At 39.8% G+C, this 27,066-nt stretch overlaps 1 protein-coding gene and 1 pseudogene across 8 annotated transcripts in view; one reads left to right on the top strand and one right to left on the bottom strand.

The window, feature by feature from the left end:
- Positions 1-4,026: 4,026 nt before the first annotated feature.
- On the bottom strand, positions 4,027-7,181 carry LOC102982559 (60S ribosomal protein L15-like; annotated as a pseudogene).
- Positions 7,182-7,197: 16 nt separating this feature from the next.
- The window catches only part of LUC7L3 (LUC7 like 3 pre-mRNA splicing factor), a 24,781-nt gene continuing 4,912 nt past the window's right edge, over positions 7,198-27,066 (top strand). For 7 of the 8 annotated variants that reach the window (XR_008619159.1, XM_055090095.1, XM_055090096.1 and 4 more), the window contains exons 1-9: positions 7,198-7,440; positions 18,476-18,542; positions 21,466-21,505; positions 21,988-22,132; positions 22,487-22,561; positions 23,868-23,972; positions 24,909-25,070; positions 25,468-25,751; positions 26,269-26,429. Coding sequence is in view for 7 of the 8 variants with exons in the window: in XM_055090095.1 (XP_054946070.1) it covers positions 7,342-7,440; positions 18,476-18,542; positions 21,466-21,505; positions 21,988-22,132; positions 22,487-22,561; positions 23,868-23,972; positions 24,909-25,070; positions 25,468-25,751; positions 26,269-26,429 (1,138 nt within the window). In the remaining variant the exon portion in view is untranslated. The remainder of the gene's footprint in view (positions 7,441-18,475; positions 18,543-21,465; positions 21,506-21,987; positions 22,133-22,486; positions 22,562-23,867; positions 23,973-24,908; positions 25,071-25,467; positions 25,752-26,268; positions 26,430-27,066) is intronic. The other variant, XM_055090100.1, reaches the window with a different exon arrangement.

Raw genomic sequence — 27,066 nt, 5'->3', positions numbered from 1 at the left:
ACTGCTTTTAAATCTTAATTAATTACTCTTCGTGAAGGCCATGTAAAGAAAAAAGAAAGAATACCAAAGAGGCTTTGGAGTTATCCGGGTCTCCGATATCAGGAGCTGGGGAGTGGAACGGTGCAAAGTATAAACAGCATTCTGCCTGACTTCTTTGCCTAATCAATCTAATGAGGCTCAGAGCCTGGGCTGACACTGCTTTACTACCCAGCCGGAGAAAAAGAAAAGTATTGTTTTGCTGAGCCCAGGCGCCCGGGAGACATCTTCCAATCTGGCACGGGATGGAAGATTGCAGATGGGGTCCGAAGGATTAAGGAATAACCCTGGGGTGAAAAAGAGAAAGGTCTGAATGCAGAGAGGAGATAAAATAGGAAGAGACAAATTTAGGCATGGGGTTTTCATTTGCCTCTCTTGGGGCAGCCCAGGATTTGCACAGCAAGCATTTTTCTTGCTACTGTTTAAGAAAAACCCAAATCTGTTTATTTTGATACAGTCATTCACACAGTACACAGTGCACACCAGGTGGTACTGAATATAAACTGACTGCACATTTAAATTGATCCTATGGTGAAGTGGAACTCTGCTTGAGCTTACATTTTTATTTGTCCCCCAATTTAAACTTTAATTCTCAGATCCAGCATGATACTCCATCTGAAGCTGATGTGCATAGTACTGGAATTGGGCCCTTTAGCACAATTTGTGTGACAGAGGAGTAGGTAGTGGCCTCTTTTTTTAAAAAGCAGTTCATAAAACTTGGTAGTTACTGCAGATCAAAATCTGTGAGTTCTCTTTGTAAGGATTTATTTGTCAAATTTCCCTTCCTTAAAAAGGATTTTAGGGACTTCCCTGGTGGCACAGTTAAGAATCTGCCTGCCAATGCTGGGGACACGGGTTCGAGCCCTGGTCTGGGAAGATCCCACATGCCATGGAGCAACTAAGCCCGTGTGCCACAACTACTGAGTCTGCACTCTAGAGCCCGCGAGCCACAACTACTGAGCCCACGTGCCACAACTACTGAAGCCCGTGTTCCTAGAGCCCGTGCTCCGTGACAAGAGAAGCCACCGCAGTGAGAAGCCCGTGCACCACAAAGAAGAGTAGCCCCCGCTCGCTGCAACTAAAGAAAGCCCACACACAGCAACGAACACCCTATGCAGCCAAAAATAAATAAATAAATTTATTTTTTAAAATTTTTACTTATTTGGCTGCGCTGGGTCTTAGTTGTGGCACATGGGATCTTCATTGCAGCATGCGGGATCTTTAGTTGTGGCATGCGAACTCTTAGTTGCGGCATGAATGTGGGATCTAGTTCCCCGACCAGGGATCGAACCCGGGCCCCCTGCATTGGGATTGCGGAGTCTTACCCACTGGACCACCAGGGAAGTCCCTTATTTATTTTTTATTTTTAAAAATTTAGGTAATTCCCTGGTGGTCCAGTGGTTAGGACTTGGCACCTTCACTGCCAGTTGGGCCCCAGGTTTGATCCCTGGTCGGGGAACTAAGAACCCACGAGCTGAGTGGCGCAGCCAAAAAAAGGAAAAGAAAATTAATAGACATTTATTCCTTTAGTTGAACAACCTTTACACACAAAATGTATGGTTTAACTTTTGTTGTTGTTGTTTGTTTTTTGAGTGGAAAGGAATTTAGGTCTCAAGAGGTTTTGTGAGCCTGTTACCTATTTTATGGAAATCATTTAAGTGATTGATTGATTGATTGATTGATTTGCCTCAAGACCCAGCTTGCAAGATCTTAGTTGCCTGACCAGGGATTGAGCCCTGCCTGCCTCCCCACCATCCCCCACTCCCCACCCCCCACAGTAGAAGTGCAGAGCTCTAACCCCTGGACCACCAGGGAATTCCCTAAGTGAGCCTTTTAAAAGACCTGAAGAGAATAGGAGAAAAATTGGTTCAAGGAAACCAGCAATTCGATTTCAAAATTAAACTACCTATTAAGTCAGCAAAACCAGAATTGGAAAGAATTGGGGCAATTACTCTTCCATATTTCCTACACACTCAAATTCACCCAGGTAAACAAAGCCTGGACTACTGGAAGATGGGAAGCAAACAGATGTGGTGGTATGCTGAATATTAAAGAAGGCATAATTGGTGACTTGGAAGTTTGTAGAAAGGTAAGGATTTTGAGGGTAGGTTGAAGAGGAATGAAAAAAATAATGTAGTTAAATTGGAAACCATGAACTTGTATTAACAGCAACTACATGACTTTTCTCAGTAGCCTTATGGGAATGGATAAATTGGGCTGACCCAAGATGACTTTTAACACTTGTTAGACTGCGCAATGATGTTACTTTTAAATAAAGCCAACCTTATTTTTTAGCCAAAGGTAAAATGGTCACAAACTAGCACTACAGATAAAGTATTTACAATTTTGATCAAAGCTGACTTTTTCTATCCCCCAACACTTGAAAGGTATCTGATGACCAGCAATTTCCCAATCCTAGCGTTACTAGCTTACAAACCTTAAGGTTTATAATTCCCTTCTCATTTACTTGATGTTCAATTTCCATCAGTTTCAGTATATGCCAGTATAAATACCATTACTATTTTGCATGAAATTCAGTATTCTACAGATCCCGTGGAGTCATGGGATTGAGTCAGGAGCCTCTGCCTTTTAAGTGAACTTCAGTGGTACTGTGGAGACCAAGGCAATTTTGTTTAGGTTAACCAGGATTTGTTTCTTTTGTAAGAGAATCCTCTTGCAACATGTTTATTCAATTCTCTTAAAAATGGTGGCATCCTTTTAAACTTTTCTCCTTTCGGAAGCAGCAGTCACAGATATGGAATATTAGATTAAATCTAAAAATGTAGGCCCTAGTCAACTTTCATTACTTTTCTGCATATGATCATGACAGAGGATTAGGACATCCTTCACATTTCCAAGCAAAATCCAATTTTAAAAGTTTGTCCTTGGGCTTTCCTGGTGGCACAGTGGTTAAGAATCTGCATGCCACTGCAGGGGACACAGGTTTGAGCCCTGGTCTGGGAAGATCCCACATGCCGCCGAGCAACTAAGCCTGTGTGCCACAGCTACTGAGCCTGCACTCTAGAGCTGGCATGCCACAACTACTGAAGCCTGCGCACCTAGAGCCCGTGCTCTGCAACAAGAGAAGCCACTGCAATGAGAAGCCCACGCACTGCACCAAAGAGTAGCCACCGCTTGCCACAACTAGAGAAAGCTCACGCGCAGCAACGAAGACCCAACGCAGCCAAAAATAAATAAATTAATTAATTAAAAAAAAAAAGTCTACCCTTGCCAAACTCCATGAAACAGCCACTGGAGAGCAACCCAGCAGAGCACTGCATCACTCCAGTAAAGCTGTAGGTTTCATCACATGCACCAACATGTGCATGGCTAGTTTCTGCACTCCTCTTCTACATAATGTATTTTATACCTATTGTACAAAACAGCATTTTAAACACTGACATATAAACTTCCTAAAAGGATAAAGCAAAGACAAAAGTATTTTTCTTATTAGAAACAAGATCTACCATCACTTATAGTATTCAAACATTATTGCACTTTAGCTTTCATAATTTGACAATGCATTCATGAAACAATCTGCAGACAACTAGTTTTAACAGACAAGTTAAAAAACACTTTTTCGACATGAATATCCTAATTTATTAGGTAAGAATTTCACAAACATTACTTTTTTTTTTTTAATTTTATTTTTGGCTGTGTTGGGTCTTTGCTGCTGAATGTGGGCTTTTCTCTGGTTGAGGCGAGCAGGGGCTACTCTTTGTTGTGGTGCACGGGCTTCTCACTGCGGTGGCTTCTCTTGTTGTGGAGCACGGGCTCTAGGCATGCAGGCTTCAGTAGTTGTGGCACATGGGCTCAGTAATTGTGGCTCGCAGGCTCTAGAGTGCAGGCTCAGTAGTTGTGGCGCCGGGCTTAGTTGCTCCGCAGCATGTGGGATCTTCCCGGACCAGGGCTCAAAACCCGTGTTCCCTGCATTGGCAGGCGGATTCTTAACCACTGTGCCACCAGGGAAGTCCACAAACATTACTTATATTAGCAGTAACAGTGGAGCTGGAGAGTACTGTGCCATCTCCAAGCTGCATGGTGAGAACCACCAGCGGTGTGGCAGAACTTGTGGCCCTTTCCAAGGCTACAGCTCTTTCAACCTGCCAACGTCAGCCCTCACATCTACCTACCTGTACTTGTGGACTGGACTGGTGATCCACTAGGTGTCAGGATTTCTTCTGGTAGATTTATGGAATGGATCAATGAGGATAACCTCAAAAAATTTGTGTGTAGAATTTTCACCAACCCAGTGTGAATCCAGGACTCTCAGAGTCACATGGTGGCACCCAGCTCACTCCTCCACAATAGACTGAAGGATTCAAGCAAACTTTAGCCATTTAACACCATGATAATTAGGCTTGCCATAGCTGGCACCCTTAGGAACTGGGCATTTGCAGCTAGCACGGCTCACAGGAATCTGATATGTGACATAACCTTGCTTGGCCTTGTATCCCAGTCTGTGTGCTTTATCAGGCTGGGTTGGGTGGAGGGCCCTGTGGAGTGCAGAGAGCTGGCAGTACTGCCAAAAGCACACCTTGAGAAGAAAGCGCATTACATCGGACTGCTTCTTCCTCCACAGCTCCTGGATGTACTCGTGCCTATTTTGAGATAAACTGATGGCTGCCACCAGACTGAAAGGGAGAAACTTTCATTTTAAAGAAAAAGACTGATATTTTCAGTATCATGTGACAAACCCCAAAATGTACAAGGTAAAATGGTGGCACAAAGAAGATGATGAGTTGTGTGTGGCAGGTGGAGAATGAGGGTCCAGGTTGGCTTTACAGAGCTGGTGATGCTTGGGCTGTGAGCTGAGGAAGATGGGTAGACGTTTCTGGGGTGAGGAAAGAGCATTTCATGTCTGGAGCAGTGTAACGTGGTGTGATGTCATAGGAAGAAGGGGTGTTCAAGGTGTGGGGGAGCAGTGGCAAAAAGCTGGAGAAGCAGGTCTGATCATGGATGGCCTTGTGGTGTTTAAATTTTAGATGGGGAACCATTGAGGGGTTTTGAGCAGGGAAGAGACACAACTGGATTTACATTTAGAAAGATGACGGAGGCAGCAAAGCAGATGGAGGATGGAGTCATGGGGGCCACACTGAAGGCTGGGAAGCACTAGTAACTGTGGCTTCATTTCTATATTAGTTCACCAGAGCTGCCATACAAAGTACCACAGACTTGTGGCTTTAAACAACAGAAATTTATTCTCTCACAGTATTGGAGGCTAAAAGTCCAAGATCCAAGGTGTCAGTAGGTTTGTTTGTCCTACTGGTGTCAGTAGGTTTGGTTTCTCCTGAGGCCTCTCTCCTTGGCTTGTGGATGGCTGCCTTCTCACTGTGTCCTCACATGGCCTTTCCTCTGTCTGTGTGCCTACCTGGCGTTTCCAAATTTCCTCTTCTTATAAGGATATCAGTCAGATTGTATTGGGGCCCATTTTAAATTACCTCTTTAAAGGCTCTACTTCGAAATGTAGTTACATTGTGAGATCCTACCGTGGATTCTGAGAATTTGAACATATGAATTTGTGTGTGTGTGTGGTGGGGCACACAGTTCAGTCCATGACACTTTGCATTAGTAACATACATGGAATGGGGTCTGGAGACCACTGACTGATAAGGTTGTTTTCCATTTCAGCATCAGAAAATAACCAACTCATATAATCTATAAAAGTTATCTGTAAACTGGGCATTGTGATTTGTTCATAAAGACTACTTTTGGGAATTCCCTGGCCATCCAGTGGTTAGGACTCTGAGCTTCCACTTCAGGGGGAACGGGTTTGATCCCCTGGTCGGGGAACTAAGATGCTACATGCCCCCGGGGGCATGGCCAAAAAAAACAAAAGATTACTTTTATGTCTGAATCCCTGATGCCCAGCAGATGATGCTGGCACTGGTTGAATTAATGAAAAAAAAAAGAATGAATTCATTATCTGCAGTAGTAATACACACTGAACTGTGGCTGGCCTCAGGATCTATGAAAAAGAGAGCCATAGAGAGCCTAGTGTGGGACTGGGTAGGAGCTCTTGCCTCTGAGATCCAAAGGAGAGTATTTTCTTTTATTTCATTTCAAGTTATTGTTACATTGTTGTCTTCCATGTTTCAGGAGCTCCCTGAGAACCAGGTCGTATACATCTATCTGTGTTCCCGGCCACTAACCCATCTTTTAGGCCTTAGGTCATTTCCACGGAGAGACCTCTCTTACCCTTTGACAGAACCCTACTTTCTTCTCCTCATTATCATAATAGCTAATGATTAAACTTAAAATGTGTTGGGCCTGTTCTACATGCCTTACCTGTGTTATCTTCACAGCAACATCTTTTGTGTTTAGGGGACCATTCTTACTATAAGCCCCATTTTACAGATGGGGAAAGGAAGGCAGAATGGCAGAGCTGGGATTACCAACCCAGGGGATCTGTCTTTAGAGTCCGTACAGTTTAAGGTGCTAGAGTACTTATTACAATTTATATTGATATATTTATTTATTTAGTGACTGTCTCCCTCACTAATCCTCAAGGTCTGTGGGAGCAAAGACCGTGTCTGAAAGGTTCAGAGCTTAGCTTCAAGAGTTTACCTGGTACATGATAGGTACTCAGATATTTGTTCAGTAAATGAATCAATAATTAAAAAAAATTCCAGACTGGGAGGCAAACTCCTCCGCATACTCCGCGTGAGAAGAAACCGCCTTATCTCTTCTTGCCTTGATTTTCCACCTTGTGAATCAGGGGAGTCGGGGTGGGAGGACCAAGCCAGGTTGAAGAGGCGGCAAGCGCAGAGACTAGGAGAAAGGAGTCGGAACACGGAACGAGTGCTTATCTTCACTTTCCTCCACTGCAAGATGGCACCAAGAGCACCGCGTGGTACAAAAGGATACGCTACCCTTTTCTCCATTTCGGAGCGGTGTTAAAGCTTCAAGACGTATGTTTCTATTTCCGTGAAAAAGCCCGGGACTAACGGAGCCTACGGAAGGAAGCAGCACGCGTTACCACGCTGAGTAGCCTCCGGTTACGCTTGGCGCGGAATGGGGCGGTGCCGCCCAGCAGGGGCGGAGTTCAGTCCTCGGCAGGCCCCGCCCGCGGGCCGGCGGAAGCGGCCGGCCCTCGCCTCCCAGGCCTGGGCGTGACCCGGTGGGCGCACGCGCGCGCACGGCATGTTGGGAAGGCGTCCGCGCGGCGGCCATTTTGTCTTATCGGCTCCTGTTTAGCGGAGGCTTTTAGGCCGGGAGCGGGCCGGAGAGCTTGGCGACTGTGTCGCCGGCGTTTTCTTTGGTGGGTGCCAGGGGTGGTGGGAGCAGTCGCCCGAGGAAAGCACCATGATTTCGGCCGCGCAATTGTTGGATGAGTTAATGGGCCGGGACCGAAACCTCGCCCCGGATGAGAAGCGCAGCAACGTGCGGTGGGACCACGAGAGCGTAAGTCCCGCGGGCCTTGGGCCTGTGCCCGGGCGCCGTGGGGGAGGGGAGTGGAGCGGACAGGGGCCCGCCGGGGCCGCGGCGCGGTTTGGGGCCCGGGCCGCCCCGGGGTCAAGTGTCTGACCCCGTGGCCGGAGGGAGCCGGGAAGATAGCCCGGGAGGGAGGAGTCCCCCTGGATCCTAGGATAAGGGATGATTTATTGTTGTTTAAGTATCAAGGAAATCAAAAAGACCTTTGGCAGAATTGAAAAGCACCTTAATCAGGCAGGGAAAGGCGGGAAAGGAAGGAATTTTTTTTTTTTTTTTTTTTTTTTTACATCTATAGGCTCTGGAGTTTTCACTTCATTGTGAAATAGGGGAAAGGGCAAATTTTACCGTTATTTGGGCTGAGCGACGTATTTAGACTGAAATTTCTGGCCAGCATTAGTGGTAAAAATCGTGACAGTATATTATTTCATTAATGGTTCAGTTTCGACGCTTATATGGGGAAATAAAATTTTAAAAGAGGTCATAACTTGGTAGGGTTCACCGTGATTTACAAATATTGTTTGATAGCAGTACGGTCTAGTAAGCCATTCATGTAGATAATTGTCAAGGCATTTTCTTCACATGAAACTCACTTGATTCTCTTAACCCTGTAAGGGTAAATAATTATAAACCCAGTTTCACAGATGAGACTTGAGAGGCTCACCCAAGGTGTTTTGGCAAGTTAAATGGCGATACTTAACCTAATCTTTGTGGTCTTGTTCACTTTCCACAGTTCTATGAAACTGGCTCTCTGCAAATACCCTGATGTTTATCTGGTGTTTTGAACACGATGTGTAACGTTTATTTTAGGTCTTACCTGAAGAATAGATGTAGAATTTAATTTTACATGCGGTTGTAATCAAACAAGATAATTTAAAGGCAGTTACTAATCAAAATATGAAGGAATAAACAAATACGCCTCTTTTTTTTTTAACGTTGCTTACTCATTTTAAACATAGGCTTTGGTCAGAATAAAATTTCTCTTTTGCAGTGCGGGAAAACAAGTTGGTGCTAGACGAGTCCTTTCAGTACCTTAAAAAATAAGCGTTTGACTAAAGTTGTGGGCGCTGCCTGATTCCACAGTAGTATGAAGTGTTGTGGTAGAATTCATAGAGTAACAGTGTTTTTTGCCTTGATTCTTTCTTTTCTAGGCATTCCTTTGTCACAGTGAAGTAACTTTTTCTTTTACCACTTCACTCAGTAATCTTAAGCTTTGCAAAAAGAAAAAAGTGAACATTATGATTCACTTGATGGGCAAATAGGACATTTATCTAATTTGAATTGCAGAGAGAAAATTGCTTTTGGTTGCCTGCTCATCAACTGGAGCAGCCTATGTCTGTGCCTAATTGGTTTTGAACAAGTGTTGTGGAGAAACCTTTTTTCCTGGTGGTATTTTATTGCCATATTGCATTACATGTGCTGGGTTTATAACATAAGCAATGAGGCTGTCAGAAAAGCAACTTAAGTTTTATGTCATCTTAGTTCAATAAATCTGTTTTCCTTTCAGGGTTTTTTTTTCCTTTTAGTTTTAGTGCTTCTCACTGATTTAAACTTTTGGTGCTGTTGTCAAAATATTTTATGCCTTTAATGACAGATTGCACTTCATTCTAGATTCAGGGATTTGAAAAAGTCAATTGCTGGTGTTTCAGATTCTTGTCTGCAAGGAAAGGTTGGTGTAGACCAGCGTGTGGCCTCTTCTTTATAAGCAGGAATTACTATAGAGCTGGGGAAGCTCGTGGCATCACTTCCAGGTCATTTGTGTATGTTGTTGGCTGTTAGTGCTAAAATTCTGGAGGAATGGACAACCCCAGTATGTACTGTAAGGGTTTCTTCACCATCACTGTAACCTGATATTTCTTTTTTTTTTTTTTTTTTTTTTTTTTTGGCCATGCCTCGAGGCTTGTGGGATCTTAGTCCCTTGATCCTGATCTTAGATCCCTGTGGGATCAAACGCAGGCCCTAGTCAGTGAAAGCGTGGAGTCCTAACCACTGGACCACCAGGGAATTCCCCAAAATATTTTTGCTTTCCTGTTATATCTGGAAATTTTTGCCACACTTGCACTAGATGCAGAAAGCCATTTCAGCTGGGTGGGGTCCTTTTGTTTAACAATGAAATGGAAGCTTTACCTTAGTGTTAAGAGTAATTCCTAGATGTCTGCATCAGACTGATCTGTGGAATTTGTTTTAAATGCAGATATCTGTACTTCTCGGGCGCCCCCCCCATTCTGATAGGTCTACGTGAAGGCCCCAGAAATCTGCATTTGTAAAAATGGCATCTTTATGCATTCTAAAGCTTGTGAACTACTGCTTCCTGACCCACCTCCTTAGTGTCAATACCAGGTTTTTTGTTTTAATAAATTTATTTATTTGTTTTTATTTTTAGCTGTGTTGGGTCTTCGTTGCTGTGCGCGGGCTTTCTCTAGTTGCGGGGAACGGGGGCTACTCTTCGTTGCAGTGCACGGGCTTCTCTTGTTGCGGAGCACGGACTCTAGGTGCGCAGGCTTCAGTAGTTGTGGCGCTTGGGCTCAGTAGTGTCACTCGGGCTCAGTAGTTGTGGCTTGCAGGCTCAGTAGTTGTGGTGCATGGGCTTAGTTGCTCTGTGGCCTGTGGGATCTTACCAGGCCAGGGATTGAACCCGTGTTCCCTGCATTGGCAGGAGGATTCTTAACCACTGCGCCACCAGGGAAGCCCAATACTAGGTTTTTAATTGTGAGCTAGAAGCACTTGGGGGAAACTCATTTTTAAGTGAAGGATGCTTCTGTGATGCAAATTACTGATCTTTCATTTATTTGTAAAGATGTATGTATGTAACCACTATCAGGGAAAGTGCTTTACTTTACAGGCCTTTCCAACTTTTGTAGATTGTTACCTTTGGATCTGAGAGAAAGTAGTGTTCAACTAAAGTAGTTTTCAGCTCAAGTCAAATCAGCTTTAAAATACTGTTCCAAGGATTCATTGACACACCCTCCTCCCTCATTGATTAATATTTTACATTTCCTTGAGAGTATTAGTATTTTTGCGTTAAGCAGTTTGCTCTGCTTTGTTAATCCTAAACAACCAAGGTAATGAGGAAAGCATGTGATTTCAGCTGCTTAGTGTGAGCACCTTTTGGCTAGTGTTCACACGCAAAGATTTCAGTGTTTGATAGAGAAGGCATTGGTAGCCTTCTGATCATCTGAAAAGTTGAGATTGTAGGGAATTGTAAAGTTTGGTCTGGAGCTTTTATTATTATATATATAAAAGGAACTTTGTAGTTCAAATTGAAGATTTTATATTGTAGATCTCAACCCCAAAGTGAAATTAACTGTTGACTTAACTCTGATTCTAATAATATATAAAATGAGACTTTGTTCATAATTTATCAAATTCAAGTGTGCCCTCTTTTCAATGAAGGCTTAATAATTGATGAAGGGAATTGAAATAAATGTTCTTTTCTAAAATCTTCACAATGTTAGCAGATACCGTCACTGACACTGAAAGTTGTTTAGAAAAGAAAAAAGTTAAGTTACTGTCCACTTTTTTACTTGTGACTTTTAACATCTAAAAAAGGGATTCAGAATCTAAGAAGAAAATTGGAAGCAAAAAATGAGTAATTATACCGCTGGCATCTACAAGTATTTTACTAGACAGTTTTAATTCATAGTCACCAAAATGTTTTTTCTGTCAGAAGTATAGACATCTCCTGTCCCACTCTGTAGTACGTGGTAAGTGTTGGGCTTCTTGGAATTGCCAGCAGCCTATATGTTGTGTATATAACTGCTGTTTGCTTTTTTCTCTCCAAAACACTTACAGAAGTGAATAGTGGAATAAACTCTGCATGTAACCATACCCAGTGAAACACATTATCAACAGATGGCCAGTATTATTTTCTCTGTATGTCCTACCTCTTTCATTATTTTGAAGCAGTTCTATCATTTCAACCTTAAAGACATCATTATCTATCTCTAAAGCATAAGGACTGGGACTTCCCTGGCGTTCCTGTGGTTAAGACTGCACTCCTAGTGCAGGGGGCACAGGTTCGCTCCCTGGTTGGGGAACTAAGATTCTGCATGCCTTGGGGCCTGACAAATAAATAACCACAATATTATTATCACACTGAAAATATGAAGGTATTTCCTTAATATTTGATTGCCTTTGGGAAACCGTGTGTCTCCCTCCCTCCTTCCCTCTCCCTCTCCCTCCCTCCCTCCCTCTGTCTCTCCCTCTCTCTCTCTCTCTCTCCCCCCCCCCCATCTCTCTCCCCCCCCCCCCGCCTCTCTCTCCCCCCCCCCACCTCTCTCTCTCCCTCTCTCTCTCTCTCTCTCTCTCTCTCTCTCTCTCTCTCTCTCTCATTAGACTTTTTTTTTCTTCTGATGCACCGTGCAGCTTGTGGGATCTTAGTTCCCTGACCAGGGATTGAATCTGGACCCTCAAGCAGTGAAAGCGTGGAGTCCTAACCACTGGACTTCCAGGGAATTCCTGGTATCTGATTAGACTTGATTTCTTCACAAGGGGAGAAAGTAGCTTATGTTACTATACAATGTTTCATTGTTTTATGAAATGTGTTTAATTTTCTGATCATTTCTTGTAAATTGAGGAAATTCCTATAATTACTTTGAATGATACAAATAATACAAATTATTTTGAATGACACAAAATGTATCATTCTTATAGTATGTACAACAGAATAGTATACATGCAGCACTTTCCCTGAGAGAACTGTCATTTGGTAGCAGTTATGAAGGAGTAATGGGCTTTTGTAGCACAGTGGGGGAAAGTAGAGGGTCTAGAAAAGCACACATGAAAGGGGCACTTAACCCAGACTGGGGTACTTGCGGAAGGCCTCTTAAAGTGGCCTTTGAATACTGGAACCTAAAGTATTCATAGGAGTTAGCCTGAGGGAGAGAAGACAAATGTTACTAGGGGCTGGAGAGAATCTTAGGCCTGAGAAATTGTGAATAGTATTAGAGCTGAAGCCCTTGTTTTTGTTGTTGGGGGAGGAGGTGTGTAGATAGATGAGCAGGAACCTCGTTTTGAATGTTTTTTATAAGCCTTGTTAGAAGTTGGGACTAAATGACATTGGGAAATAATTGAAGGCTTCTTAGTGGGAGAGAGATGTTTACTATCTCAGCTGCTGTGGAAAATTGATTAAAATTTTACAAGAAATTTGTGTAGGCCATAAAAAAGAGAGTGAACCATGACTAATTACTATGTTAGGAATTGATTTTACTATTATGTCCCCTCTGATTTAGAGTTGTTAAAATGATTTTTGCAAAAGTAAACTTGCTTTACTATAAAAGATTAAAATTAGAAGTAAACAGCGAAAGTCTGACCTTGTCTCCCCTTCCTATTGCCAAATTCCCCTGGAAAAGCTTAAAAATTTGTATGTATGTTTCCAGATCTTTCCTAGTAATTTACAGACACAGATATATAAGTGAAAGTTGTCATATGGTAATGTTATATAAGTTATATATACTTAACAACTTTCACTTATACTGTGGAATCTTTCCTCGTTGGTACATGTAAATCTGCCTTAGCGCTTCCCTGGTGGCGCAAGGAAGAATCTGCCTGCCAATGCAGGGGACACAGGTTCGATCCCTGGTCCGGGAAGATCCCACATGCTGCGGAGCGACTAAGCCCGTGTGCCCCAACTACTGGGCCTGCGTGTTGCAACTACTGAAGCCTGCGCGACTAGAGCCCCTGCTCTGCGACGAGAAGCCACCGCAATGAGAAGCCACCGCAATGAGAAGCCCACGAACCACAACTAAGAGTAGCCCCCACTCGCCGCAACTAGAGAAAGCCCGCGTTAAGCAACAAAGACACAACACAGCCAAAAATAAATTAAAAAAAAAAATCTACCTTAGTTTAACTATTTCCTGGTGGATATGTAGATTATGTCAAATTCTTTTACCATTACCAGCCAATCTGCAATGAACGTTCTTGTACATGTAGCTGAATCATTTGTAGGATAGGTTCCTAGGAAGATAATGACTAAGTTAAATACGTATTTTACTTAGTCATTTTGATGGATGCTGCGAAATTGTCCCACAACTCTAGTAATGTTTGGAGTGTTCCTTTTCCCAACAAAGTAATGCCAGATTTTTATTTTTTTGAATTTTGAATTTGAATTTTATTTTCAGATATTGTTTTAATTTTTGACAGTTTGACTTTGTTTAATGTGATGGAAACTTGGAATTAAAATTTCCTAGTCAGATTCGTAAGATTGGTTGTATCTGCATTCTCTTAAGTGCTAGTGAAAAGTATGCTGTTGAGATTGAACTCTTCCGGTCTTTAGTATTACCTTAATTGATCAAGAGAATCACAATTATGTTATGAGAATTCTGCTCCCCCTTGCCACCTTTGGTTATCAGACTACTAGGTCCATGATGGACATTTAATAAAGACTTGCCGAGTCAAAGACTGTTAATATTTTTAGTTAAACATCCTCAATCCCTGGGAAGGGTTAAAAGAAGCAGTCTAAGTAGCTAGAGTTTATTGGGTAGAATAACAAATGTGTTGATGTTCCATTTCTTTACAACAGTATCTGAAGAATTGGAGAGTGGAAAGAGCACACAGAAAATAATTAGGAAAATAGGTTTTAATCTCTGTTTTGTAAGTAGCTAGATGCCTTCAGGGCAGGTCATGTGGTTGATCTCAGTTTCTCATCTCAGATGGAGTGATTGGACTAAATTATAGGTAGACCTGCTGGCATGCCTTATTTGATCTACATAGTGCCTAAAGACATATTTTAAAAAGTAATGGGTAGTATTTAAAAAACCAGACTTATTTGCCCATTTCTCCCAATTCAGTAAATGGAGAGTCTAAATTTTACAATCCCACTGTGAAATACTTACTGTCTCCTTTTTTTGTATTGAGGACAGAGGCAGAGTTACAGCCTATAGTTTTTCACAGTTGAAAAGTGGCAACTACGATTCAGACTCTGCAGTATGTTGCCTCTCCAAGCATACCTATTTCAACTTGCCTATTTCATACTCTATGTCTGTCTTTTCATGTTTCCTTATGCCTAGAATATCTTGTAATTCCACTTCTGAACTTAACCAGTTCAAGCTTCACCACTTGACATTCCTGACTAAATTCCTGTCTGTTCCAGTGATGCATGTACATTTTAGTTTTTGTGTCTGTCTCTACTAAACCGAGCTTCTTGAGTGAGTCTTAACATGGTCTTGTATTGATACTTCAAGCATCGTTTTTAGCACATAGTGTTAAATGATTGTTGAAGTGCCATTTTCTACTTTTTAAAATTAAATGTCATTTAAAATTAAAATTCCATACAGTACTTATTAGATTTAAGTGTGTTCACTCATGTATTTTATTGGAAAACTGACATAGTATATTTAGACTTAAGAGTTTTGATCACTTAGCATGTACTGTCTTTTGGAAAACTATTTATATAAATAAGGCTTAGAGTTTAGAATAAAACTTTATTTTATTTGTTTATTATTTTTGGCTGTGTTGGGTCTTCGTTGCTGCGCGTGGGCTTTCTCTAGTTGCGGCGAGCGGGGGCTACTCTTCGTTGAGGTGCACGGGCTTCTCATTGCAGTGGCTTCTCTTGTTGTGGAGCACGGGCTCTAGGCGTGCAGGCTTCAGTAGTTGTGGCGCGCAGGCTCAGTAGTTGTGGCTCGCGGGTTCTAGAGCACAGGCTCAGTCGTTGTGGCACATGGGCGTAGTTGCTCCGCGGTATGTGGGATCTTTTGGGACCAGGAATCGGACCCGTGTCCCCTGCATTGGCAGGCAGATTCTTAACCACTGTGCCACCAGGGAAGTCCTAAGAATAAAACTTTAAATAGCTCTGAAAATCAGAGGTATTTTAGTTTTAAAAACCAGAATTTATTACACATTTTATGACAAACCTTGAAGTTAGTAGTCATCCCCACTTTTACAGAAAACTTTTTTAAAAAAATCTATTTATTTATTTTTGACTGCATTGGGTCTTCTTTGCTGTGCACTGGCTTTCTCTAGTTGCGACGAGCGGGGGCTACTCCTCATTGTGGCGCGTGGGCTTATTGCAGTGGCTTCACTTTGTTGCAGAGCACGGGCTCTAGGTGTGTGGGCTTCAGTAGTTGTGGCTTGCGGGCTCTAGAGCGCAGGCTCAGTAGTTGTGGTGCGTGGACTTAGTTGCTCCTCGGCATGTGGGATCTTCCCGGACCAGGACTCGAACCCATGTACCCTGCATTGGCAGGTGGATTCTTAACCACTGTGCCACTAGAGAAGTCCTACAGAAAACTTAAGTCATACAGTATGTGGTAAAACCCAGTTCAGATCCAGGTCAGTTTGATTTTGGTGATAAATGTTATTAAAACTAAGATTCAATAAGTACTACTTGGAAGTACTTCCAAAAAGATTTCCTTCTTAGAAATACTCAAGTTTGTATTTGGTTATATTTAAGAGTCAGGAGGGACCATACAGATGTTTATTCCTTTTGTTTTAATGAACAGTAGTCTTATATTTACATATGTACTTGAAAGTAAAATGCATAGTGATAGTAATAATAGTAAACTTTCATACTTACGAGGGCTGAACGCCAAGTTTAGTTTTAAAATTAAATAATATAATTTAATAATATAATTTATTAATATAATTAAAACCATATAATTTGTAGCTATAAATAATGGTAAATGCTGGTAATAACTATTATTAACCTATTTCATATGACTATTAAAATTGTGGGGAATTTGTTAAATAATTTTTGGGCCCTTGGAACCAGGGTTAATAGTCTGAAAGATAAGTAGCATACCCTCTTTGTCTCTGTCCTCCTTCCCCCAAATGAAAGAGATTCTTTTTTTTTTTAATCAGTTAATTAATTATTTGGTTGTGCCAGGTCTTAGTTGCGGCTCATGGGCTCCTTAGTTGTGGCTCGCCTGCTCCTTAGTTGTGGCATGCAAACTCTTAGTTGCGGCATGCATGTGGGATCTAGTTCCCTGACCAGGGATCGAACCTGGGCTCCCTGCATTGGGAGCACGGAGTCTTGACCACTGTGCCATCAGGGAAGTCCCCTGAAAGAGATTCTCAAACTGAATGTTGGCATTGGTATTTTGCTGATACACTTAAAGTGGATGCAAAATTTAACAAATCAGACTTTTTAATAATTAGAAGAGTATATAGCATTTAAAAACATTAACCATTTGCATGTATAGAGCCCTTTCAAAATTCAGGTATAGTTGATTTACAATATTATATAAGTTTCGGGTGTACAACATAGTGATTTACAATTTTTAAAGATTTTACTCCATTTACAGTTACTGTAAAATATTGGCTATATTCCCTGTGCTGTACAATATATCTTTGTAGCTTATTTATTTTATACATCATAGTCTGTACCTCTTAATACACTACCTCTGTTTTGCCCCTCCCTCTTCCCTCTCCCCATTTGTTTGTTCTCTATATCACAGAGTCTGTTTTATTTTGTTATTATATTCACTAATTTGCGCTTTTTTTTTTTTTTTTTTTTTAAGATTCCACAAATGCATACAGTATTTGTCTTTCTCTGTCTGGCTTATTTCACTAAGTATAATCCCCTCCAAGTCCATCTTTGTTGTTGCAAATGGCAAACTTTCATTCATTTTCATGGCTGATTAGTGTCCCATTGTGTATATATACCACATTTTCTTTATCCATTCATGTGTTGATGGACACTTAGGATGCTTCCATATCTTGGCTATTGTAAATAATGCTACTGTGAACATTGGGGTGCATGTATCATTTTGAATTAGTGTTTTTGTTTTCTTTGGATATATACCCTGAAGTGGAATTGTTGGATCATATATGGTAGTTCTATTTTTATTTTTTGAGGAACTTACATATGGTTTTTCCACAGTGGCTGCACCAATTTACATTCCTACCAGCAGTGTACAAGGCTTCCCCTTTGTCCACATCCTCGCCAACATGTTATTTGTGGTCATACAGAGCCTTTTTAATAATTTAAAATCGAGTGTTAGAACTTCTAAAGAAAAGAAAATGGTACAAAGATACTATGACATATGGCTACATATATAACAGGATAATATTGATATAAAACTAAATCTGTTTAGACATGATTTTTGAATCTCAGTGTTCTTTATGAGACCTTTCTTTATAACACCTTAGTTCTTCTGGACACAGCTTATGGAACCACATTGCTTCAGACAAGTATAAAACAATTGACCTTTGAAGCAAAAAACAACCTATTTCAGATTTAACATCCAGTTCTAAGTGTCTCGAAAAAACTCATTCAATCTTAAATTTAGCAAACCTTCTCTATCATATGTTATAGTTGTACATTGAAAATTTACCCAATAACAATGAAGGGTTATATGAAGGGAGATATTTTGGAATTTTGCTTAACAGGTTTTGGTTTGCAGTGTTATAGAATTAAACATAGGATAAAGCAGTCTTGGAATATATCTGAAGGAGTTACAAAAGTACCAATGAGAGAGAATTAAAAGTTGGTTTCATGTTAATAATTCTTCCTCATACCATAGAAATCACTCAGTAAAGTGCTGGCATGTGTGAAAATATCCACTACATCTTAGGGCCTGTTACAGGATCTCTTTAAGTGAAAATACTGAACCAGATTGCTTTAAATAAGTGTTATTTGGAATTTAGGCAGTGATTTCCAAATCTTAGTCCGTAAATTGGTTCTGGTCTTTAACAAAGTTAGAACAATAAGAACAATGTGTTTTTAAATAAAAATAAAAAGTTATCTTTTTTGTGGATGTCTTTATCCAATATTTTTTGTTGCTTGGGAGTAGGGCAGTGATTTCTAATACTGTAATAGAAATAGGAAGTAATTATAGAAATAGAAAATGCTGGTAACTGTCAGTCCTGCATTTCTTGTACTGAAATCCAGGAGTCTGAAAGTCGTTAATTTACCTAACTAAATGGCTTAACAAATGAAATTATTCTTAAACTTATTTGGTTGAAAGATGAAGATCATGAAATGAGAAAATAGTTATTTGGCACCCTTTTCTGGTATAGTTCTAAAACCGAACAATTTCAAAAAGTTAAATTTACCTTTGTTTTTCTTCACTAGGTTTGTAAATATTATCTCTGTGGTTTTTGTCCTGCGGAATTGTTCACAAACACTCGTTCTGATCTTGGTAAGTAAATATTCTGTGTAACTTGTATCGAATTTATGATTAAAGAGAAACTGATACTTTATAATTTTGAAAAGAAGTTTTCTCTTAAAGGTTTGTTGATAAATAATTTCTTTCCTGGCTTAGTTTTTTGAATGTATTAATAAATGTCAGTCTAATTAAACATGGTGGCTTAATTGAATATACATATCTATTTCCACTCCCTCCTGAAACCCCTCCACTAAAATGAAAATTTAAAAACAAAAAAGGTGTAAATGGAAGAGTCGAGATAACATTAGAGATGTCAGCACATTTTTGGAAGATGACAAGTGGATGGAAGAATAGCAGAGAAACCTGTACCCTAAAAGCCCGCAGAAGGGGATATTATACAGAAGAAAGAGTTTGATCAGCAGAACCCTGGACAGGCTCAGGATTTGGAGGCATCAGGTACCATAGAAGGCAGAGTTGAATCATGGGGCTGAAAAGCAGAGATTAGTCTAGTTCAGGGTTTCTCAACCTTGACATTTGACAGTTTTACCTGGAAAATTCTGTGTTTGCGGGGGTGGGAGGGGCTGTCCTGTGGATTGTAGGATGTTTAGTAGCATCCTTGGCCTGTACCCAGTAGATGCCAGTAACATCTCCCAATTGTGACAACCAAAAATGCCCCCAGGCATTGCCAGATACCCCTGGGGGCAAAACTGACCCTTGTTGAGAACCACTAGTCTGTGTGGTCAGACCTGTGCATCTGGTGATACTGTCTCCCACCCCTACAGCCCAGGAGACCCCAGGGGGTTATGTTCTGAAGAAATTGGGGTAAAGAGACTCTAGTTCATTTGAACCACAAAATGCAAAAAAAAAAAATTTGATCATTTTCTTCTCCCAAGGATGATACATAACTAGTATCATTCTAGAAACATTAACAGCTTGCCCTAAAACATTAAGAGCACATTAGGGCTGGATGTATCTAGATACTGGGAGTAGAGATACAAGACAGGGCAGTAATGAACAAAGATGAGACTATAAGAGATTAAATGAGTCTGTATTCTCAATAGTGAGGTTTTCCCATTCCCTTCCTCTGCCCTGTTCCTAGAAGGATACAGCCAGATGTTTTTTCCCCAGGCAGAAGAGAAGAGGATTCTTTAGAGAAAGTGAACAGTTCCAGAGAAGTGATCTACAGGTACTGACCCTTGGGGAATCTCCTAAAAGAAAGTCTTGCTGCCCGATTTTCCTATGGTAAAGCCCGTTAGTTGACAAACTCTGCCTCAGCATACCAACTTCGAGTCAGATTTTGGAAGTGTTTTGCCAGCCAAGGAATACCAGTCAGACATTTGAAGAAAACCTTCAAACACAAAAGATTAACCAAAACCAACAGAAAAAAAGAATTTAGTGGAATATGGTGGATAATGGGGGAAACAGAAGAAAAAAGATTTTAAAGCCATAACTAAATTTAGTATCCTCAGAGAAATAAGAGAACATATCAGGAGGAATAGGATACTGTATAAAAAGGGAAGTTTTGAAAAACTAAGAAGAGTTCTTAGAAATTAGAACTAGAGAAATCTGAAATAAAATCAGGGGAAAGTTTTGAGGATAAAATAAATTTGTGGAATGTTGATAAAAATTGAAATTTGAAAAAATTATATCAGTCCAGTCCTCTAATAGCTAATTAAGAGTTCTAGATAGAGAAAACAGAAGGGAGGAAATTTTAATATTGCATTACTAGAGGACTTTACCCTCTAGATTGAGTGAGTCCTTCAAGAGCTCAGCACAACAAATGAAAAAAGATCCACACCATTGTGAAATTCCAGAACACCAGGGGTGAGGGTGGGGCACATAGGATTATCAATCAGATCAATCAGGATGGCCTCAGATTTGTCAGTATGACACTGGAAGCTTCAAGACACTGGAGAAACACCCTCAGGATTCTGAATGAAAAAATGTTTTTACCTAGGTTAGCTATATAGCCAAACAGGAAAATATGAGGGTGGAAAAAAAAGGACATTTTCAGACATGCACGGTCTCAACAAATTTATCTACCACCTTTTCTCTGGAAACTCATGGGCATAAACCAAGAAGGAGAGAAATAAGAGATCCAGTAAACTTCAGTACAGACCAGAAAAGGAGTTTCTAAGGATGACAACTCTATTAGTGAGCTTAGAAAAAAAGCAGCCCAGGCTGAAGCAGGACAGAAAGCTCATGGAAGAAAATAAAGCTGATTATCTGATATATTTTGAATCTTGAGGGAGATTGGTATTGAGATAGTTTCTTATAGCTGAGTTAAAGTGTTTGAGATGAATTTGGAAATAGAGACATAGAAAAGACTAAACAAAAGAAAGAATTCCAGTAAGTTTATCAAAAGTGTCATTATAATGCACCTTTTGTTTGACTCAGCAGTTAATGTAGGACTTGCATAATCAAAATATAAGTACTGAATGTTTATTTAACCTAAATTTTTGATGCCTAAGATAAACCAAGAAAAAGCAAAATAAGCATAAAATTTAGAAATATGGAGATAAATTCCAGAAGATACAACTAAAAGGGTCAAAATTGGTTGCCTTTTGGAGATGGTAAGGGGTAGGACTAGGGTGCTAGTCTTGTACTATTCACAGAAACTCGAAATTAATAAAATGTCGCTGGTGGTTTAGACCAGTGGTCTGCCCTCATCCCAGTTTTCTTCTTGGTGGCAGTAAGGAACAATTTTTTCATTCCTCCTACTCCCTCTTTTTTCTTCTCTTACGTAGTTCTGCGTTATACACATCTTGAAGACTAAGGAGAACACTTTTCATGTGCTTACTTGGGTATGTTGCTTCATGATTCAGTAGGCTTAATTTAGGTGTCTACAGACTACTCAGTGATTAAATGGATCTTCTTTCCTTTTTTAAAAAAGAACTTTTGGCAAGAGAAAAGTTAACTTCAATAATTTATACCTTCAAATTTCTTGTTCTTTCAGGGCCTTGTGAAAAAATTCATGATGAAAATCTGCGAAAACAGTAAGTTACCTTTTGAGGGGTCATCCCCCCACCCCCCATCATTGTTTGGTTTAAAGGGGACAAGGATTGAAGAAATAATTGAAATTCATGTAAAATGAGTGTCAGACAGAGGTCCTGTTCATTAGTTGGGGGTGGTAGAAAGTGATGCAGCTTTATGTAGTATCACCATATGAGTACATACTGTATGCCAAGAATAAGCCTAAGCTTTTTTTTCTATATCACATTTGTTTTTTATTTTTTTCTTTTATTATTATTTTTTGGTGTCTCCTCACGGCTTGCAGGATCTTAGTTCCCTGACCAGGGGTTGAACCCGGGCCCTCAGCAGTGAAAGCACAGAGTCCTAACACTGGACCGCCAGGGAATTCCCTACGCCTTCAGTCTAAATGCAGTAGTCCATGAGATTAGTTAAGATAGAATATGAGAGTTGTAATCAATAAAGATTTGGAAGGAAAACAGTGCTTGTTTATTTTCATTTTTATTAGGTATGAGAAGAGTTCTCGTTTTATGAAAGTTGGCTATGAGAGAGATTTTCTGCGATACTTACAGAGCTTACTTGCAGAAGTAGAGCGTAGAATTAGACGAGGCCATGCTCGTTTGGCATTATCTCAAAACCAGCAGTCATCTGGGGTGAGTATGAAATTAATTTACAGTCTTTGTGAAGTGTCCTTGTTCTCTGGAAACCCAGAGACTTCCCTTTTGTTGAAACTTGTGTTCAGGTTCATTCATTACTTTGTATTCTTTTAAAATTTCAGTCTTTATTAGTAAATGTAATATTGATTTTGCTAATCATAAGGTTTTGACCTTAAATATCAATAACTGACAAAATATTCAGCTGATTAACAAAAATTGAGGTAATTGAGTTACTATCCTTGTGATTCAGCATTTCAGTTATTAAATAAAATATTAGGTGTGGTATGTGAGAGTTTGAATGTCTATCTCTGTATTTTAGTTGTTAATAATACATTCTGTTGTCTTCATTAGGCAGCTGGTCCAACAGGCAAAAATGAAGAAAAAATTCAGGTTCTAACAGATAAAATCGATGTACTCCTGCAGCAGGTGAGAATTTTGTGCATTAATGTTAGAAAGTACTTGGAGTAGACACTTAACCAAAGAAGGTATAAGGATGGCAAATAAAATACATGTAAAGTTGCTCAATGTCACTAAACATTAGGGAAATACAAATCTACAGTGAGATGCTTTTTGAACACCTATTAGAATTGCTAAAATTAAAAAGACTGACCATATCAAGTGTTAGTGGAGAGCTGGGCAAACAAACTATCTTACAATGTTGGGGTATGTAAATGGTGCAGCCACTTTGGAAAAAAGTTTCTCTCTTAAAAAGTTAAAAGAGGCACCATGAGCCATTCCACTGCTAGGGAGATGAAAGCATATGTTTACACAAAGAGTTGTATACCAATGTTTATAGTGGCTTTATTCATAATAGGCAAATAACACCCCAAACAAACCTGGAAAGAACTCATGTGTGTGTCAGTAGGTTAATGGATACAAAAAAAATGTGCTGTATCTATACCAGCGGTCCCCAACCTTTTTGGCACCAGGGACCGGTTTCGTGGAAGGCAGTTTTTCCATAGATGGGGGTGGGGGGATGGTTTCGGGATGATTCAAGCTCATTGCATTTATTGTGCAGTTTATTTCTATTACTATTACATTGTAATATATAATGAAATAATTATACAGCTCACCATAATGCTGACAGGAGGTGGAGCTCAGGTGGTAATGTCAGCGATAGGGAGCAGCTGTAAATACAGATGAAGCTTTGCTCGCTCGCCTGCCGCTCACCTCCTTCTGTGTGGCCAGGTTCCTAATAGACCACGGACCGCTATTGGTCTGGGGGTTGGGGACCCCGATCTATACAGTGTGATACACTATTCAGTAAGAGAAAGGAATTAACTACATGTAACAGTGTGGATGAATCTTAAGATAATTAGGTTGAGTGAAAGAGGCCAGAGCCCTACAGAAGGAAAAAAAAGTGCATGGTTCCATTTAAATAAAATTCTAGAAAATGCAAACTAATCTATAGTGACATAAAGCAGATCAGTGGTTGCTTTGGGAGGAGAAACAACAAAGAGGCAGGAGGAAACCTTCAGGGGTGATGGATATGTTTATTATCTAGATGGTGGTGTTGATTTCATGGGAGTCAAACCTTATGAAATTGTGCACCTTAGAAATTTGCTGTTTATGTTCGGTCAAGTATACATAATTAATGCAGGCTTCACTAAACAAAACCAAACAAAAAGACCCAAAACAACCGCTAAATGCTAATGGAGCTTGGGGTAAAAAGACAAATACTTGGATAGTGTGGTTAGAAAGATATCCTGACTGCTTTTTAAATTCCCCTTAGATTGAAGAATTAGGATCTGAAGGAAAAGTAGAAGAAGCCCAGGGAATGATGAAATTAGTTGAACAGTTAAAAGAAGAGAGAGAATTGCTTAGGTCCACAACTTCGGTGAGTAGCAACCTCATTTTGATTTACCCAGGCTGTTCACTGTGAATTACTAGGATCTATGCCGATTTGAGAACAGTTTTCTAATGTCAGCAAACTTTATTTTAAAGGGTCACATAGTAAATATTTTAGGTTTGCAGGTCACAAGATTTGTAACATAAAGGCTCTTATATTAACAAAAGCAGCTTTAAACAATATATAAACAATTGGATGTGGCTTTGTTCCAGTAAAACTTTACAAAAACAGGCCTCTAGCCTCTGGCTTGCCAACCTGTGCCTTAGATTATAAGTATTCATTTGGGCCTGGGTTTTATTTATTTTTTGTTAGAACAAATTACTCAGTTTGTATTTACCTTAGTACAGAATTGGTATACTCTTAATACTACCTTCTACTTTCTTAACTTTCAGTTAGAGAATATAATGTTTGGATATTGATACATGTTTTTGTATCAGTGTATTTGATATGTCTTTGATACAATGTATTTTGTATCAGGGTATGTATTTGTACATACAAAATACATGTTTTGGATATTGATGCTAGAATATAATTGGTCATTGGTTCCCAAATATTAAAAGGATATGTTCAGGTTATACACTGTGAGTTCAATTCCTTAATGATTTTGAAAAACATTTTTAATACGGAGTCCACATCTTAACCTGTTGAACCAAGTGAGAAATGAATTCAGACTAAAATAGGTAGCTTTTTCTTTGTTGGAGTTGAGGGATGGGGTCTCAGTACTTCTTGGGTGATGTGGAAAGTTGAGTGCTGCTGTCATGCTTCCTCTCTCTAAAAGTTGCTGCTCAGTATTATGGCTTTGGGGAAGTGGAAAGTAGCAGTTGACAAAATTAAAAATCTATTCTAAATGTTAAGTACTTTTGGGGGGATTTGTTTGTTGTGTCTTCCTCAGATATTCTTAAAATAACTGATTTATCATTTCAGACAATTGAAAGTTTTGCCGCCCAAGAAAAACAAATGGAAGTTTGTGAAGTGTGTGGAGCCTTTTTGATAGTGGGAGATGCCCAGTCCCGGGTAGATGACCATTTGATGGGAAAACAGCACATGGGCTATGCCAAAATTAAAGCTACTGTAGAAGAATTAAAAGTAAGTTTCTTATAAACATGTATTTTAGCTATAGCTAGTACTTTATTTTAGTATGGTTAAAAATTGATCACATAGAGATATAAATCTCTCATTGATATTTTTGCTGACTGTGTTATTTGAGGTAGCGATAATCCCTATAATGTTTTGCATTTCATTAGATTAGCAAAGCACTTTATTTTTTTTACTCTGTAGTGCCAGGAATTTGGGAGAAAGAATATTCCTGAGGGTTTAGTCAAATAATATCTTGTGTACATACATGGTGTTGAGATTTCCCCATTTCACTTTTAGGGCATCAAATTCCATAAGTTGGTCTAAAAATGCTTCACATTAGGTAGCCATGTTTGACAGTGTCTTCATATAGTTCTAAAAAAAAAAAAATCAAACTCTGTTTCCTTAGGAAAAATTAAGAAAAAGAACTGAAGAACCTGATCGTGATGAGCGTTTAAAAAAGGAGAAACAGGAACGAGAAGAAAGAGAAAAAGAAAGGGAGAGAGAAAGGGAAGAAAGAGAGAGGAAAAGACGAAGAGAAGAGGAAGAAAGAGAAAAAGAAAGGGCTCGAGACAGAGAAAGAAGAAAGAGGAGTCGATCAAGGAGTCGTCACTCAAGCCGAACTTCTGACCGAAGATGCAGCAGGTCTCGGGACCACAAAAGATCACGAAGTAGAGAAAGAAGGCGAAGCAGGTATATTGAACACATGAAACAGTGCCAGGCATATCGTGAGTGTGCAATAAACAGTAGTAATTACTAGTGATACTCCTTGGTACTTGACCCTCTTAAGTCTCATTAAGCATGAGGATGGATTATGAGAGTTGAATCTGAACGAGTCCATCTTCGAGGCAACTTCATTGCTATTTCTGAGGCAGTCTAAGGAGGTTTGATGCAGTCTTATTAGGAAGTCAGTGTACTGGATGGTCTTTTAAGTGCTTCTCTTCTCATTGATTCTGAGAAGACATTTAAATTATAAATTATTTTGGGTAGGGCTACCTATTTGAAAAATTGAAGTTAGAAGGATTTTCAGTTTTCAGTTCTTAAGATTTCTAATGTAAATATGTTTTAATAGTAGATTCTATTCTTTTGCCTTTAGCAGTAAGTTTTGCTTTTAATCTTGTTATTTATTCAACAGTACGTAATTCTTCAAGGTTTTTTTCTCACTGTAAATCAGCTGAAGTTGCTTTCCTTTTGTTTCAAATTATTTAAGAAGCAGAGATCGACGAAGAAGCAGAAGCCATGATAGATCAGAAAGAAAGCATAGATCTCGTAGTCGGGATCGAAGAAGATCAAAAAGCCGAGATCGAAAGTCATATAAGCACAGGAGCAAAAGTCGGGACAGAGAACAAGATAGAAAATCCAAGGAGAAAGGTTAGTTTTTATGAGAATTTAATTTATTAAGAGACTGTTTTCACTTTCTTGTCTCCCCACCGACTCACTTTTCTTCAGACACAGGCAGAGTTCCACTTCAAGCTATACTTATTTTCACTTGTGATGAATACCATTCAGTAGGAGACAAGCATTATTCTCTCCTCTCCTGCTCTGATTTGCGAGAATGACAGTTGGCCTGGTGTTTTCTTAGAACATGTTAAAGTCACATCCTTCAATTGATAACTTGAAGGCTTATCATTTAGTTTCTTCCAAGTATTGCATTACCTTTTAGGCTTTTTAAGGTGTAGAATTCTTGGTTATTGGCAACCTTTTTTTTCTTTTTTTCTTTTTTTTTTTTTTTTGTACTTGCTGCCGTGTTTCATAATATGTCTTGCAGAGTAAATGTACATTACTGCATTGGTGCTCATGTACAGCATTCATTTAACTCAGTACTTCTAAGTTTGCAGTAGTTGAATGCCTTACATGTGTCTTACCGTGTTTTTTATTGAAGCAACATGCTCTTTCCCCTCTACTTTTTCCTTTGGTTTACTGTGGCATTCCAGTAGCTGGTTCACTGTGCACTCTTAATGGACTTTTTCATTTTGTCTTTGGCATGTTTTCACAAGGATATTCTCAT

This window comes from Physeter macrocephalus, chromosome 14, assembly GCF_002837175.3.
Source record: "Physeter macrocephalus isolate SW-GA chromosome 14, ASM283717v5, whole genome shotgun sequence".
Taxonomy (NCBI): domain Eukaryota; kingdom Metazoa; phylum Chordata; class Mammalia; order Artiodactyla; family Physeteridae; genus Physeter; species Physeter macrocephalus.
The sequence above is the reverse complement of the archived record's forward strand: the minus strand, read 5'-3'. Positions and strand labels throughout refer to the sequence as shown.